Below are 16,431 nucleotides of genomic sequence, written 5' to 3'. Positions count from 1 at the left end.
TATAAGTTGTAATTCTGACTTAAATATGCACTTTGCACTTGTCCTAGTAGGAAGTTGTAAAATCAGACTTTCCGAGTTGAATGGAACGCAGAACTACTTTTCAAAACTTGATCAGACACTGAATGCTCAAGCAGCCTAATTTACACATAGAAAACTCCTGATGTTGCTATAACAATGCAAAAAGCACTTACCAATTTACTTGAAGTGAAAATCAGTCCTAATTCCCTGTATAATAAATTAAGCAATCACACGGTCATGCAGAACATCTCGTGTTTTTAAATTCATAAGGATCTCTTTCTCAATGGTGATGACAGCCGACTCATCAGACAGCTTGATCTTTTGCTCTTGAATTACGTACATCACTTAAAGCTTGACTGCGTCACTCAAGGCCAGCTAGAAGGCCTCGACTGGGACATATCCTAAAGATCACACCCACCAAGAACAAATAAATCAATCTGATTGGCTGATGAATCTGACAATCTGACTTTAGATGCCTATTCACTTGCACTGTTGAGGGATTCTAAAGAAATTCTGAAGGCCTGACAAGGTGGAGCTCAAACTCACACGTTGCTCGAGCTCGGTAAGCCTGCAACTAACGATTATTTTGATAATCGATTAATCTAACGATTATTAGAATTATAATTCGATGATTATTGTGACAATTAATCATACATCTTAATCGATTATTCAGCTTGTGAACAAAATAAAACTTTAGTTATCAAGTGTCTTTGTCTTGTTTTCCATTTAAAATTGTCTAAAAATCCTTATATTTGCCTGAGAATCAGCATATAAGATATTTAGACTTGCTTTAAGAGAATGTATCTTAAATATAAGTTTATTTTGTATACAAGTGCATTTGTTCACTTGGTTATACTTCTGCAAGTACAGTATAATACAGCATATTGAAATATGTGTATATTCAAGATCTATTCTCTTTTAGATATTTAAAAATATTTGTGCTTTTAATATTATATTCAACATTCTCAGATAGCAATTGTTTATTCTGCAGTATTGTTCTTAAAGTAAATGTACATTTATTTAAAGGAGTTTTAGACATTTATATTGGAAAACAAGCCAAAACAAATCATAAGCGTATTTTGTTTCAGTGTATAATGAGGTGAAGTCTACCCTCTCTCACCTTGTTCACTTCAATCCATCTTTAACTCACCAAAAAAAACACTCTTAGTAATAAAGCTGCGCATTGCCAATTTTCTTCACGATAAGAAATGCACAGTGACATATATTATGATTCTATAAATCACAAGCCATCACGGTATAATCTAGCAGCAGTAGGTGCACACTGGAGGGACGAGCGTCCCCGCCACAGTGTGTGCATCAGCCAGGTGCAGTTTCAATCTCTCCCCCTTAGATCGGGACATTCGCGCTGACTGCACAGAGAAATGCCAGTTTCGGAGTTTGTAGTTAATTACATGACCTGCTTACATATTATTTGAACTTTAATAAAGCAATAACGCATTAATATAACTGCATTTAAGATGTAACACCGGGCAGGGTGTTTCCTTTAAAGAGCTCTGACTCCACTTATTACACAACGAGAGTGCTTCTGTGTTTACTTCTTTGGTATTTTTGTATATTTCCCTTGTACTTTGCTATCTACATAAGCTGAAGCTGGATAGGTTAGATTGCATCTGGACTGTGATCTGTGTAATTCTTCCTCTCCTCAGTCAGGCGCGAGTTGCAGTGCTGCTCTCGTGCATCATGAGTAGCCTACAGTTTAATGTGATCTTATATTACGTTTAATGAGATCAAACGACTATTTGACAATGAAAATTTTTGTCGCAATGTTTTTTATTGTCGACGTTGACGATAACGTCGACTAATTTTTCAGCTCTAGAGCTCGGCTTTGGGCATGCGATTTGTGAAACAGTTATCACACATTGCTTGTAAGCATCAAGGAATAAATTCTGACTGGATAAACTTTACATTTTTCTCTATTTGTTTGTAGATTAATTATGAGTGGCAAAAAGGTGATTGAGAAGGAAAGGATGAAAAATATTTATTTATTTGGCATGTTAGGCCAGCAGAGATTTGTTTTGATTTTATTTTTTTTATTAAAAAATAAAACATTGAATCCAGAAAAATGTAAATAGAAAACACAGAATTTGTAACTGCAAGACACATTTATAATATAATCAAGTCCTTCTCAGTGTAGGCCTAAATTATCTGTAATCCGAGTCTATTTATTTGTTGCCTAAGTATTGATTTAGTTTCAATACCGAGGTACCAGTGCTGCAGTCGTACCGAATACAACATTTTGGCATCAGAGCAACCCTAAAAATGTTATATTGTTTCTTCTAATTAAAGATTCTCAAGTTGGCGTGTTGAGAATATGGAACGTATCAAGAGTGACACCTCTTGATAACTTCAAGCTGAAGAAAACTGGCTTCCATGCACTTCATGTTTTGAATTCTCCACCAGCAAAAAAATGTATGTATTTTCTTGGTCACCATGTATTAGCATTTATGTTTGGCTGCTTGTGTGTGTTTATGTATGCCATCACAATGACTCATATTGACCTTGATGTTTTCTCACTCTTAGCCTTTAGCTCAAATTCCCCTTCCAAGAATCATTACACCTCCTCAACTAGCGAGGCTGTGCCTCCCCCTACTCTCTCACAGAACCAGGCCTTCTCCCTCCCCCCTGGCCACGCTGTCTGCTGTTTTATGGATGGGGGGGTGGGACTCTATGACATGGGCGCCAAAAAGTGGGACTTCCTGCGAGACCTGGTAGGAACACTGTCATGCTGTTACCTGTGGGGTAACGTACACTAAAAGCCTGAAAGGATTGTTATAGTTTATCGAATTAGTGCACTGAATAAACTGGGAATTGTATTTAACCTGTTAACCTGCACCCCCACTCAGGGGCTCACAGCTGAAAATGACATACCTGAATTAAAATAAATATAGCTCCTGAGAACAGTGTACCACAGGCACAATTAAGGTCTCTTTGGAAAGAAGACACTTGGCACTCTACTAACAACAAATCAGAGTTGATAATGCTCAAACAAATAAAAAGTTATAAAAGTTGAAGTGCCTCATAAATAATGTGAACTTCAAAAAATGTTTTATTATTTCATGTACAAATATATAAAAATAGACCTGGAGGAATCCAATTACGTAAAGGATTGAAAGCCACAAGTCTCATCAGTTTATATTTCAAATTTGAGGAAGATATAATGAAAAATGGGGTTCCTGCAAGCTTTTTTCCAAGACTATGTCGGTTCCCTTTCTACCTCCCCTGCCTGAGGCACATCCCCAGAAATGACATCCCCAAACTAAAATAATTGTAGTTACTGAACAATTTGCTCTACATGCACAATTTAGACATATTTAAAAAGAAGACACTTTGGAGTTTATTACCCAAATGTAAAAGTTGAAAAAACTTACACAGACAAAAATTTATAGAATTTAAAGTGTCTTGAAGATAATTTGTACTGCAAGTAACATTTCATTATTTTATGGAAAAATCAATGAAAACAAACCTGGATGAATCCAGTTAGGCAATTGATTGAAAGCCACAAGTCTCATCAGTTTATATTTCACATTTGAGGAAGATATTATGAAAAATGAGATTTCTGCAATATTTTTTCCAAGACTATGTCCAGGTACCAAGAAGCCTCCTTGGATACCTCAAAAAGCAACCTAATGATCAAATGTTATGAAGGGTACTGCAAGCTATTTTAGTCATATACACTATTCATACCGATAGTCGCCCATTCAACATTCAATGGCTGGTGATGGCCAGTGATACAGACAGCATTCATATGGATGGTCAGACATAGAACCAACAAACAATCACACTGATGGCCAGCCATCAGACAAGCCATTTGTTTTATATTTGGTCTTTTCAGACCACAATGCATTTACCATATAAATCAAATGGGAAAACAAACACACACACACACACACACACACACACACACACACACACACACACACACTCTCTCTCTCTCTCTCTCTCTCACACACACACACGTATAATGTGTGCATGTTACATAGCAACTCACCGATGTAAAATTGGACCATCTTTTCCGTCCTCAAGTATATCACCGTCGTCGCTGTATTCACTCCTCAATTTCGTCATCGCTGCTTCGAGTGATCTCAAATAAAACATCTTCAGCAGAAAAAAACTTCTTTTGACGATCCATTTGATGAGATAATCCGTCCAGTAAGTAAGACGCGAAAACAGATGTTGACTGGGGAACCGTCTTTTTACTATGGCTCGTTTGTTGTCAAATGACGGGGTGTGGTCACAGCCTAATTCGCAGGTTAGAGTGGCTGATTCAAATAAATAAAAAACATCTTGTTCGCGAGGAATTTAAACTTCCCGGATATCGTTGGAATCGTGCACTGCTTGGCTACATTTTCTATCAGTCATATCATTTCAATTCTTTCATTGGCTTTCGTTGTAAAGACAAAACAATAGGATCAGCATATCATGACGTCAAAAAACTGACCGCAGTGTTTGGATATTTCGACCTATATATTGCCTATCTTTGTATTTGTGTGTGTGTGTGCGGTCTTAATTTGTTCATTACACTCTAAGCAACACACCCATATAACGTTCGGCTACCGGGAGTCTGTTTTTATGCATAATTTTATTGCATAACCGACAAGTATGATACTTCACCCTGAAGAAACTCGATGTAAACAAAGGAATAACCATCAATGTTACAACGTTATTGTTTCTTTGGACTAAAAATGCTCTATGGGATGTTATTCAGTGGACCCTCACCTTTCCATCCAATCTGGAACTTTTAGCAGTGGATGCGTGTGTGGCTCGTTATTACGACACTACTGGTAAGTACTCCGTTTTTGATTACGTTTGTTTGATCTGTATTGCTTACATAAATGCAAGAAATACATTCGTTATAAGCTTTTCATCGAAAAACAGAGCTCTATCATCGATGCTTGAGGCTTACACCTTTAAAATGATATATAGTTTGCCAAGATTAATGATGTTCTTTCACGTTAAATCTATTCATAAACATTAAACTGGGGGGGACTCTTCGGTGCGACTGCGCACTGGTGCAGGTTAACAGGTTAATGTTTTCATGTTATACAGGTGAAACTCGAAAAATTAGAATATCATGCAAAAGTTCATTAATTTCTGTAATTCAACTTAAAAGGTGAAACTAATATATTATATAGACTCATTACAAGCAAAGTAAGATATTTCAAGCCTTTATTTGATATAATTTTTATGATTATGGCTTACAGCTTATGAAAACCCCAAATTCAGAATCTCAGAATTACTGAGTTACTGAATTACTGAAATGAATGAACTTTTGCACGATATTCTAATTTTTCGAGTTTCACCTGTATTTTTAGTAATGCATCCTACTAATTCATTCAAGTAAGCACCCATGGAGGATGTATTTATATTAGTCATCTTGCTTTTGAAGAGGTGCTCTGGATGTGTTGTAATGCTGGTTTTAAAGGTCACCTGATCAATTCCTCTAAGAGTGCATGTTGTTTAGTTAGACAAACAGCTCACGTGGTTTCCGTTAAAATGCAATGCAACTCCAACCTTTTAATTTCATAAATAAATAGGGATTATTGTGGCCTTATTGAATTATTGAAATTGCATCCGCTTTTCAAAATGGACCTTATTTGTGCATTATTTTTTGGTTTAGTTGTTTTCATTGTTTTACTCAACTCAACCTTTATTTATAGAGCACATTTATAACAACAGAAGTTGACCCAAAGTGCTTTACAATACATAATTCAGTCACAACATAATATGCATAATATATCCTTATATAAATACTAATAAATACCGAAGTCTAAAATCTATATACCTCATTAAAATGTATTCAAAAGCAAACAAATAAAAATGTGTTTTTAAAGCAGATTTAAAAAAGGCAGAGCGTTGGAGCTGTCCTGATATGAAGTGGAAGCTTGTTCCAGAGTTTGGGGGCTATAATAGCAAATGCCCGATCGCCCTTCAGTTTGTAGCAACAAAGAGGAACTTTCAGCAGACGTTGGTCAGCTGACCTAAGTGCTCTAGTAGGAGAGTAAGGGACAAGAAGGTCACAGAGATCTTGAGGTGCGAGACCAGCTAGAGCTTTATATACATAGAGCAGAATTTTTAAATCTATCCTCCATTTTATGGGGAGCCAGTGTAGGGATGCTAATACTGGTGTAATGTGGTCGAATGTTCTAGACCCTGTAAGGAGCCTAGCGGCTGCATTCTGGACCAATTTTAAATGGGTTAAAGCAGTTTGCGGCAGTCCGGTATGCAATGAGTCGCAGTATTTATTGTTATAATGGTTTATCTTGGCGTGTACAATGAAAATAATCAATTTAAATAACTAGAGTCTTGACCAACAAAAAATAAGTATACAGTGATGTGAAAAATTATTTCTGATTTCTTCTATTTTTGTGTATTTTTCATACTAAATTGTTTTAGATATTCAAACTAGATATAACATAAAAAAGAAACCTGAGTAAACACAAAATACAGTTTTATTGAACTAAGACAGACAAAGATATATATACATACGATATACAGACTGACAGATACAGTAGATAGATAGATAGATAATAGTCTCTTAAGGATTTAGAATTCCTCAGGAGGACATCTAAGCTGTCATGGGTTTAGGAGTTACTTTTATTTTTATGCTTCATGAATTACTCTTTGATTAATATTTTAGTCCTAAACTTGTGATTGACATGGCACAATTTTTTTTTTAATTTCCACATTAGGAGCTTAATGTTTCCCTCAGTTATTGCAAGTCGCCCTGGCTCTGAAGCAGCAAATCATCCCCACACTATCACACAATGTGTTTGATTTATGCCAGATGTAACGGGACCTCTGTCTTTCAAAACAGTTCCACTTTGAACACATCAGTCCACAGAACATTCTCCCAAAAGTTTAGAGGATCATCAAGGTGTGTTTTTACAAAATTCAGATGAGCCTTAATGCTCTTCTGGGCTTGCAGTGGTTTTCGCTTCGCCACTCTTCCGTGGATGCCATTTGTGGCCGGTGTCTTTCTTAAAGTGGAGTCATGAACAGTGACCTTTATTGATTCGAGAGAGGCCTGCAGTTCCTTGGATATTGTCCTTTGCTTTTTTGTGACTTTCTGGATGGGTCATCGCTGTGCTCCTGGTGGAATTTCTGAAGGTCAGCCACTTCTGGGAAGCTTCGTTACTGTTCCAAGTTTTCTCCATTTGGAGATAATGGCAATCAGTCCCAGAGCCTTTGAAATAGATTTGTAATCCTTCCTAGACTGATGTATTTCAATCACTCTTTTCCTCGTAATTTCTGGAATTTCTTTTGACAGTGGCATATTGTCCTACTGGGTGAGACCTTTTAGCCTGCTTCATACTGCTGAAAATTTTCTATTTAGGTGTTGATTTGATTTAACAGGGCTGGCAGTAATCAAGCCTGTGTGTGTCTAGTCCAGCTGAACCCCATTTTGTATGCAGTTTCATAGATTTGGGGATTTAGTAACTAAGGGGGCAAATACTTTTTCCACACATGCCCAGTTGGTATTGGATAACTATTTGTTTAAAAAAATAACATTATCATTTATAAACTGTATTTTGCATTTACTCAGATTGCCTTTGTTTTATGTTAGATTTTGTTTTATGTTTAAAATATTATATTTTGATTTTATAATACGATACAAAAAAAACGAAGAAATCAGGATGGTGGCAAATACTATTTCAAAACATTGTAGTTTAAAGCTTAGAAGCTTTACTTTACAATGCATGTAGGCATTATGACCAAAACTGAACAAGTACTTTGAAATCTACATTCAAATCAGAAGAGTTCCGTTTTGATAATAAAAAAAATAATAAAAATTGCAATCAGTCAACCTCATCAAATAGCTATGATATATATGTTGTTGGAAAGCTCTCAAAGAGCAGAATACAACCAGCCTTGTTTTACTTACAGACAAAAATATAGCGAGTAATAGCTAAGTACGTCTTTGACATTTATGTTTCATCTGAACAGGGGTTGCTTATATGCAGACTTTCGCTTATATCTTCACAAAAATTAAACAAAACATAAAATATCACATAAAATGTATGAGAGGTGACAATTACCTTTCAAATGAGTCCACACATAATGTAATCGGATACATAGATCATTACATAATCCACACGAAGCACAATCTTACATATGACCACCAGGAGATGGCGCCAAATACTTGACCGACTTGATGCAGACTTTTTGGGTCTGCAGCCTAGTAGACTGGAAGGCTGCAGCCTAGTAAGGCTGAGTCCTTCCTAGAACAGTCCTTCGGAGGCTGTAGGCTAGACTCCTCAACATTCAGTGCTAGAATGAGATGGTTTAGTAAGTGTGCATCACAATATTTTACTTTGTTTAGAAAACAAAACAAATTACATACTTCAGAAAATTTGAAATATGTTCTTAATCCCTTAATTATTTTAGCAAAACGTTTTAATCACAAAGCTAGAGTCACTTTATATAATACATTTTGCTACACTGATCTTAGAATTTAAAACGAAACCCTAGACTTTTAAAAACTATAAAACTTTTAAAGTTGTTCAAATTCACGTAATTGCCTTTTTATTAATTTGATTCATTTATCTTTTTGGCTTTCTAACTTATAATTTGTTGTTGCCTGTACAAAAAGCTTCACTAGGATGCTGTGCTGAGAAAAGCGCTTTGGGAACAATCCTACATTGTGACCAGCTGGTATATTCACAGCTGGTCACACATATTCACAGCTGGTCACAATGTAGGATTGTTCCCAAAGCACTTTCTCAGCGCAGCATCCTGTTCCGCTTTTTCAGGGAACAAGGGTTACACTACGTAACCCGAGACCTATTGTATAAACAACTAGCATTTTAAATTGTTCTTAATATTATCATTGCCGCAAATGCGAATACAAATTTGAAGAGAAAGAAAAAAGTAAGCTGCATCATAAAGGTTTCTGCATCCACAGTCACTGTGGAGGCATCATATATCATATATTTTTTTAAATAACTTGGTACATGTGCATAGGATTGTGGGTGATTGAAGGCCATGAAGAATACACCCGATGCATCCTCCAAAATATGACAAATGAAGGCTGCAAAACGAGGCTGCCTTCCAAGTGTCCTCACAATTGAGACGGCCTTCGATGTTTATTGATGACGTGGCACTCATTCTGTGAAATCTCTTTACTAAAATAATTTCTCAATGCTATGCAAACCTAGAGTTCATTCATGGTGAAGTTTTTGTACACTAGGATTAAAAAACAAACATTTATTTGAGTTTTAAGCCTTTAATTTTGGATATGCAACTGAAACAGGAAATAGCCATTTCTTAATCAATGATAATCAATAATCCAACAATGCTGTAGTCTTTTGAATCAACACTACAGATATTGAACGTTGTTTAATTTCCATATGTGTTACAGGGTCATGTTGAAACTATATTTGACTGCAAATTCAAGCCAGATGATCCAAACCTTTTAGCTACAGCTTCATTTGATGGGACAATAAAAGTCTGGGATATAAACACCTTAACTGCTGTATACACATCACCTGGAAATGAGGGAGTGGTTTACTCTCTGTCCTGGGCCCCTGGTAAGAATGAGACACAGCAGTAGCTCATAACAACAGCCCATGTTACCACTGCACGCTGTAAAAAAGTGGTAACTTGATACTTTTAGGAGCATTTTTACGTGATATAACCCTTAAATTTGTTTTGTTGGTGTAACCTAATGTATGTTGATTCATTGATTTTAAATAATAATTTTGAATTGAATAAAATCAATAAATTATAATAGATGTTGTTACAAAATTTTTAGGGGGCTATAAGTGACTATTTGTTTGTATTTGATCTTCTTTTTTCCCCTTACTTAAACCTAAAGGAGACTTGAACTGCATAGCAGGAGCCACATCAAGGAATGGTGCCTTTATTTGGGATGTGAAGAAGGGGAAAATGATCATAAGATTTAATGAGGCAAGCCAAATATTAAACAAATTTATATATAAAAGGTTGTTTTTTCTTGTTGTAACTGTGTACTGATTTGAAATAGTTTATAGTTATTCACCATTATAAAGGCTAATTGATTGTTTTAATTATAGTTAATATAGTCATTTGAAATTTTACAAATTTTATTTTTGATTTCACAATCTTAACAATAATTTGAAGTCTTCATTTTGACTGGAATTGTAGCACGGGAAGAATGGTATATTTTGTGTCGCTTGGAGCCATAAAGACTCCAAAAGAATTGCCACATGCAGTGGTGATGGATTTTGGTGAGGTCCATTTAACTTTGTGTTACCACCATTTAAATTTGTGTTAACATTCTTACATATTATCCTCATAGATCTGACCTTACATTCTTCCTTTTTTTTTTTTTTTGGATATGGTATCTGTTTCAGCATAATTCGAACCATTGATGGCAAAGTGTTGCATAAATACAAACATCCAGCAGCTGTGTTTGGCTGTGACTGGAGTCAAAACAACAAGTATGTATACAAATCAAATATACATTAATACATAGAACTTCTTTTCTCATTGTCTAGTTATACACTGTATAATCGTCTATCTCTCTCTTGAAGAGATATGATTGCCACAGGCTGTGAAGACAAGAATGTCAGAGTCTACTACTTGGCCACCAGCTCAGACCAGCCACTAAAAGTCTTTGCTGGTCACACAGCCAAAGTTTTCCATGTGCGCTGGTCACCACTCAGAGAGGGCATTCTGTGCAGCGGCTCAGATGATGGGTAACCAGTCAATTTAAATCTCCATTTACACACCTAATAAATGCATAACCCTCTATGTTGCTCAATAGTGAAAACAATTGTAATCTTCAAATATTACGTATGGCATGCTTCCATAAAAGCTTTTGTCTTAATACACAGCTATCATTTAATAATTGATAATTAATACAAAAAGCCTTGGTTTACAGCTTGAGTAATTTTGCTACATAATTTTTTTCCTTATGTGCCTTAATGTAGGTAAACCCTAACACCATTTTCTAACCAGGCATGATGGTACCAATTTCCAGCAACAAGCAATTGGTCTCTCCAAAATGAACATGAAACTACTGCATGCAAGTCGTGACAATTGATGTTTAATATACATTTAGGATGAAGCGGGACCAGTGAGATTTCACAGGGGGTGGGGCTACCCAGCAAAACACAGAACTTCAAACCTTGTGATTGACCATTTGTTCCATCTCTTGCTATTTTTCCGCAGTTGGGGATGGTTATGATAATAACTCAAATTTGTATGGAAAAGATACCTTATTACCTTTTGCTTTATTTAGCATTGTGCCTACTTAGGACACTGTGTAATGCTAATATTCTGACCTTTTACCTCACTTAATTTAGCTTCATACATGTCTGTTTCTGTATGTTTTATAGAACTGTCCGTATTTGGGATTATACCCAAGATGCCTGCATTAACGTGCTGAGTGGCCACACGGCTCCGGTTCGTGGTCTGATGTGGAACACAGAAGTTCCGTACCTTTTAACCTCAGGGAGCTGGGACTACACCATCCGTGTTTGGGACACCAGAGATGGCACCTGTCTAGACACTGTATATGACCATGGAGCTGACGTCTATGGTACTGTATTAAATTCACAAGATATATATGCTGTTTTTATTTTTGATGGTGTGTTTAAAAATTTGTTATTATTAGTTTTACATGCATTATATTGTAGATTAATTTCCATGTCCAAATTAGAACACACGTGGTGTTTGCTTGGTATCTGTGTTCTGCAATTGTTATACATTATAACAGCTATTCACAGGCTGACTGATTTGAGTTATGGCAATAGAAGTGTGAAAACATTGAATAGTGAGGATACCTGAATATGTAATATAGGCACTCTTATTTTTCTCCATGTACTGTGATCTTGTTGGACTGTACATAGGAAGAACACTCATATGTCATTTTGTGTCATTCCAAGTTACAGTAATAATACATTATTCATGCAGTCTTGTTAACAATATGAAATCCCCCAGGTCTGACGTGTCACCCCAGCCGTCCGTTCACTATGGCTTCCTGTTCCAGAGACTCAACAGTCAGACTATGGTCACTCACTCCACTAATTGCCCCCCTAATGGTCAACATCCTTACTGACCACAGCTGGGATGACATCATTGGCAACACTGGTAAAATCATTCAGCAGAAGCTGAAGTGTGTAATTTTTTCGATGTCAAAACTATTTATCTCATTGAAACTTAAAACAAACATGATAATTCTCTCATCTATTACTCACCCTCATATGGTCTCAAACTCATATAACTGTCTCCTTGGTGCGTTCATGATAGAAGCTCATTCACACAATTCCACGTGCTTAATGATGTGAGAATTCAAATGTTTGGGTGAACTATTCCTTTAATATGAGGGACAACTATAAATATGTATATACAGTATATATAAAACGTTCATGGGTTGATTTCCATGAAAAACTTATATATTGTGGCTCTGTGGCGCTATCAGAACATTGATATGTTTGTTTGAGCATCCTGACCAGCCTGAAGCAGCAACATTAACTTAACCAGTGGCGTGAGTTTGGAGCGGATCTATCTGATTGTCCGACCAACAATAGATGACAGGATTGTTTAACCAAAATTGTGGGACTCTGTTCCCACAAATATTACACACTTTAGATTTAAAACATATTATTTACTTTTTATATTATTAAATATTATTTTTTTACCTTATCTTGGTTTTTGAAGTTTGACTTTAAGTTGTTTTACTTTATGATTGTAGATCGTGCAATGGTGCCTGGAGCCCCTCCCCTACTGTGTGGAAAAGTTTCCCGAGATATCAAACAGGAGCTGGATAAACTCTCTAGTGATGTGCACATGAAGAAGCTCAGATGGTTCTCTGAATGTTTCTCTGTGAGTTAATCTAAATGCAGAACTCTCACAGGACTTTATATATAAATCTCTGGCAGTTCTGTGGAAGCTTATTGCGAGGTCTAGAGGATTTGCTTTCTCTTTATAGCCACCAGGGGGAAGTCATAACCTATGGGACTTGGTTGCTGTAATCAACGGGCAGGATGATAGTCTTCTCCCACAGAACTATGGGCAGGGTATCATGCATATGAAACACCTGGTCCTCTTCAAAACTGTAAGTATAAATTGACACCATTTATAAATAGAGATCATATAGTGTGAAAACTGACATTTAAAATGGAGTTCTTCAGGTTTCTGGTGCATATTCTATTCTCATTAAAGGTGCACTCCACTCTATTCACAGTCAGCCATGATAAATTTATTCCGTCACCAAAAGTGTCTGATAATAGGGGGGATACTGAGATTAAATTAGTAGTATTCTGCTGATCATGTGTTCTGAACATGGCGACCCCCAGGAGGCATATAAAATAAAATATGGCTATATAATAGGCTAATGATGTGACTGGGGTTTTTTAGTCTCATGTGAATATACATGATTTTACTTTTTAATGATGGAAAACTATTGAGTGCACCTTTAAATACATACAGTTTGTTAATACAGTAATGTTTTACTTTTTAAAATCTTATGAATAGATTGTTAGCAATAATTAATCACTCAGTGTTTTTAGTTATGGATAGTGATCAAGAATTTTCACTGTAAGCCTCTTCTATGTAGTCTGAAGCACAAGAACTGACCATAGTAAAGATGTCAAAGTTTGGGGGTGGTATTGGAGCACCTAGTAAAGAGGAGAGACTAAAGAGTGCAGCAGAAATCCATATCAGACTGGGTCAAATCCAGAGATACTGTGAACTTATGGTGGAACTGGGAGAGGTAAGATCTAAAAGTTTTAAAACCACTAAAAGTTTTGGGATTTTTACATGATTTTGATGGTTTATTATGTTATTTTTAGTGGGAGAAGGCTCTTTCTGTGGCCCCTGGTGTGTCCATGAAATACTGGAAGAAGCTCATGCAAAGGTATGTCATATAGTCCTCTTTAATTTTAAATCATATGCTATGAATAAGTTGTTATAATCATTCATTAATTGTTCTATGCAGGAGAGCAGACCAGCTCATGCAGGAAGGCAATGATGATGTCATTCCATACTGCATCGCTACTGGTGATGTGAAAAAGCTGGTGAATTTCTTCACCTCTAGAGGTCAGCTGAAAGAAGCGGTGCTGGTGGCTCAGGTACAGGTCATTGTGTTCTTTTTAAGACAGTGGACCTCTGTGTTGAGTGACTTGATATTCTGACTTGTCTGTTGTTCAGGGTGCTTGTGAGGGCAACATTCATGGATCTCAGGTCACATCAATAAACCATGCTGCAAATTCAGAAAATGATAACATAGAGAAGTACTGTGGGTAAGTTATACTTAGTATAAAGGGGTCATGTCATGAGGAATCAACATTTCCTTGATTAAATTAGATAAATGTGTTCATTGTGCTATATAAATATACTGTAACTTTCAGTACTTAAAATTTCCTACTCACTCTAAAAAGAACATTTAACAAAAAAAAAAAAATACAGTAACTCCTTAACAGACATGCATCAGACAGATATATTATTTCTATTCTATCTATGTCCAGGCTGTTGCATCGAGTGAGTAAAGACCTGGCTGAGTGGTATTTTCAAGATGGCCGTGCTGTGTTGGCAGCTTGCTGTCACCTAGCAGTAGACAACACAGAAGTAAGCATTAAATGCTGAGAGATAATATTGACTATAACAAAATTTTAAATCAGAGAATCTCCATTAATATTTGTGATCAATGCCAAGACAATAAAAACTTCAAATATATCTGCTAGTATTGTCTTTGTGAAACGTCTCGGGTTACATGTGTAACCCTTGTTCCCTGAAAAAAGCGGAACGAGATGTTGCGCTGCTAAGCGCTACGGGGAACAGCTTTTGCTGTGAGCTGAGCTGAATAATGTGTGGAACACGTCAATGAACATTGACCGGAATTTATAGCATCGGCTGATGTAATCATTAGATGCACCTGAGGCCAGGCTATAAATGGATACGTCACTAGGTGTCGTCAGATACTTCTTTTTGAAGAGCAGTCCTGGGACGTCCCAGTGCGGCAAAGCAGCGCAACATCTCGTACACATGTAACCCGAGACGTTCCCTTTACAAAAAGCTTCACTACGATGTTGCGCTGCTAAGCGCTACGGGGAACGCAATACCCACGCCGCCGCACTTGGGGCTGTCCGGACCCCTACGGTTGTGCAGTGTACTCACAAAAACACGAGAGGTCTCAGACATGAGCTTCAGATGTCGACTCAAGGGCATAAGAGCCCGGAGTAGCAAAGCATCTAACCCATAAAGTTCGATGAATGTGTGCGAAGAGAACCCTATCGCAACACAAACTTGTCATAAAAACTGATGAATGTGAGCGGAGAGGACCAGCCTGCCACATCACAAACTTGTTCAGGCATGAGCTGAGATGTCGACTCAAGGGCATAAGAGCCCGGAGTAGCAAAGCATCTAAAGAAATGCATACAGACGCATTCTGGGTCATGTATGTGTCTTAACGTCCAGACCCAAGGGGGCTGGGTGATTTCAGGGAGAAGCAGAGGAGACATTGCGCTATTCATAGAGGCGAAGAGGTCCTCTTCTGCCCTAAGATCTCACCCAAACTTGTTCCAAGTGGAAAAAGCCCGGCATTTAAAAAGGTCTCGATAACCTCAGGAGAGAGCCCTGTGTTCCTCAGTTGGTACCCTTAGGGGCCAAACATGAAAGATTCCACAATTTGGGGCAGGGATGAAATATTGCCCTGTGCCTGAGACAGAAGATCCTTCCTGTTCGGCATCGCCAAAGCTGAGCCGTCGAGGAAGAGATTAGCTCCGAGAACCAAGCCCTGTTCGGCCAGCCGGTGCTATCAGTAAGAGGCAAAAACCTTTGCTGGCGAACTCTGGGCAACTACTACCTTAGGGTGGAGTTCTTAACTCCCCGTTGGTATTTTCTGTCTGGACCGTAAATCTGCTCCCATATACGGGCATCCAGGGATATAAATGACCTGAGTGACAGGAGCTTGCCCTGGGCCCTAAGGAGAACCCAACGTGTCAGAAATACAGCTGACAAGAACGTGGGTCTCCTTGATGATTTATGTAAGAGGCTACCGCTGCATTGTCCACCCGCACCAAGACATGGCAGCCTCAGGAGGAGGTATTTCAGGGCCAGAAATACAGCCATCAACCCGAGAAAGTGACTGTGACAAACGAGCTGACGACCCTCCTATCCCCTTAAGCTGGATGACCACTTAAGGCCGCTACCCCGCCCATCAGGGAGGCGTCTGTAGTTAGCAGCCTGCGACAACAAGACGCACCTAGAGTGGGACCCAAGGCAGAAAACCAGGGTCTGAACCACCTAGAAAGGGAACGAAGCCTGAGGCACGTAACCCTATTTAGCCTAGGGGTTTTGGCCCTTGGAAGAATCCCCTGGCTTTTGGCCACAACAAAAACAGTCTCATAAGCAGAAGGTCCAGAGGGATCACTGTGGACGCATTCGCCCTGAGACCTGGAAATTATTGAT

General features: G+C 37.7%; 1 protein-coding gene across 1 annotated transcript in view; it reads left to right on the top strand.

Moving 5' to 3' along the window:
* wdr17 (WD repeat domain 17) overlaps positions 1–16,431 on the top strand; it is a 62,218-nt gene that overhangs the window by 23,397 nt on the left and 22,390 nt on the right. The window contains exons 6-21 of the mRNA XM_052126902.1: positions 2,326–2,448; positions 2,560–2,747; positions 9,398–9,566; positions 9,854–9,945; positions 10,162–10,244; positions 10,371–10,457; positions 10,551–10,715; positions 11,358–11,560; positions 11,962–12,111; positions 12,716–12,846; positions 12,953–13,078; positions 13,580–13,735; positions 13,815–13,879; positions 13,961–14,093; positions 14,173–14,264; positions 14,490–14,589. Of these exons, the coding sequence (XP_051982862.1) occupies positions 2,326–2,448; positions 2,560–2,747; positions 9,398–9,566; positions 9,854–9,945; positions 10,162–10,244; positions 10,371–10,457; positions 10,551–10,715; positions 11,358–11,560; positions 11,962–12,111; positions 12,716–12,846; positions 12,953–13,078; positions 13,580–13,735; positions 13,815–13,879; positions 13,961–14,093; positions 14,173–14,264; positions 14,490–14,589 (2,063 nt within the window). The remainder of the gene's footprint in view (positions 1–2,325; positions 2,449–2,559; positions 2,748–9,397; positions 9,567–9,853; positions 9,946–10,161; positions 10,245–10,370; positions 10,458–10,550; positions 10,716–11,357; positions 11,561–11,961; positions 12,112–12,715; positions 12,847–12,952; positions 13,079–13,579; positions 13,736–13,814; positions 13,880–13,960; positions 14,094–14,172; positions 14,265–14,489; positions 14,590–16,431) is intronic.

This window comes from Xyrauchen texanus, chromosome 5, assembly GCF_025860055.1.
Source record: "Xyrauchen texanus isolate HMW12.3.18 chromosome 5, RBS_HiC_50CHRs, whole genome shotgun sequence".
Taxonomy (NCBI): Eukaryota; Metazoa; Chordata; class Actinopteri; order Cypriniformes; family Catostomidae; genus Xyrauchen; species Xyrauchen texanus.
This window is presented reverse-complemented; position numbering and strand designations above follow the sequence as displayed.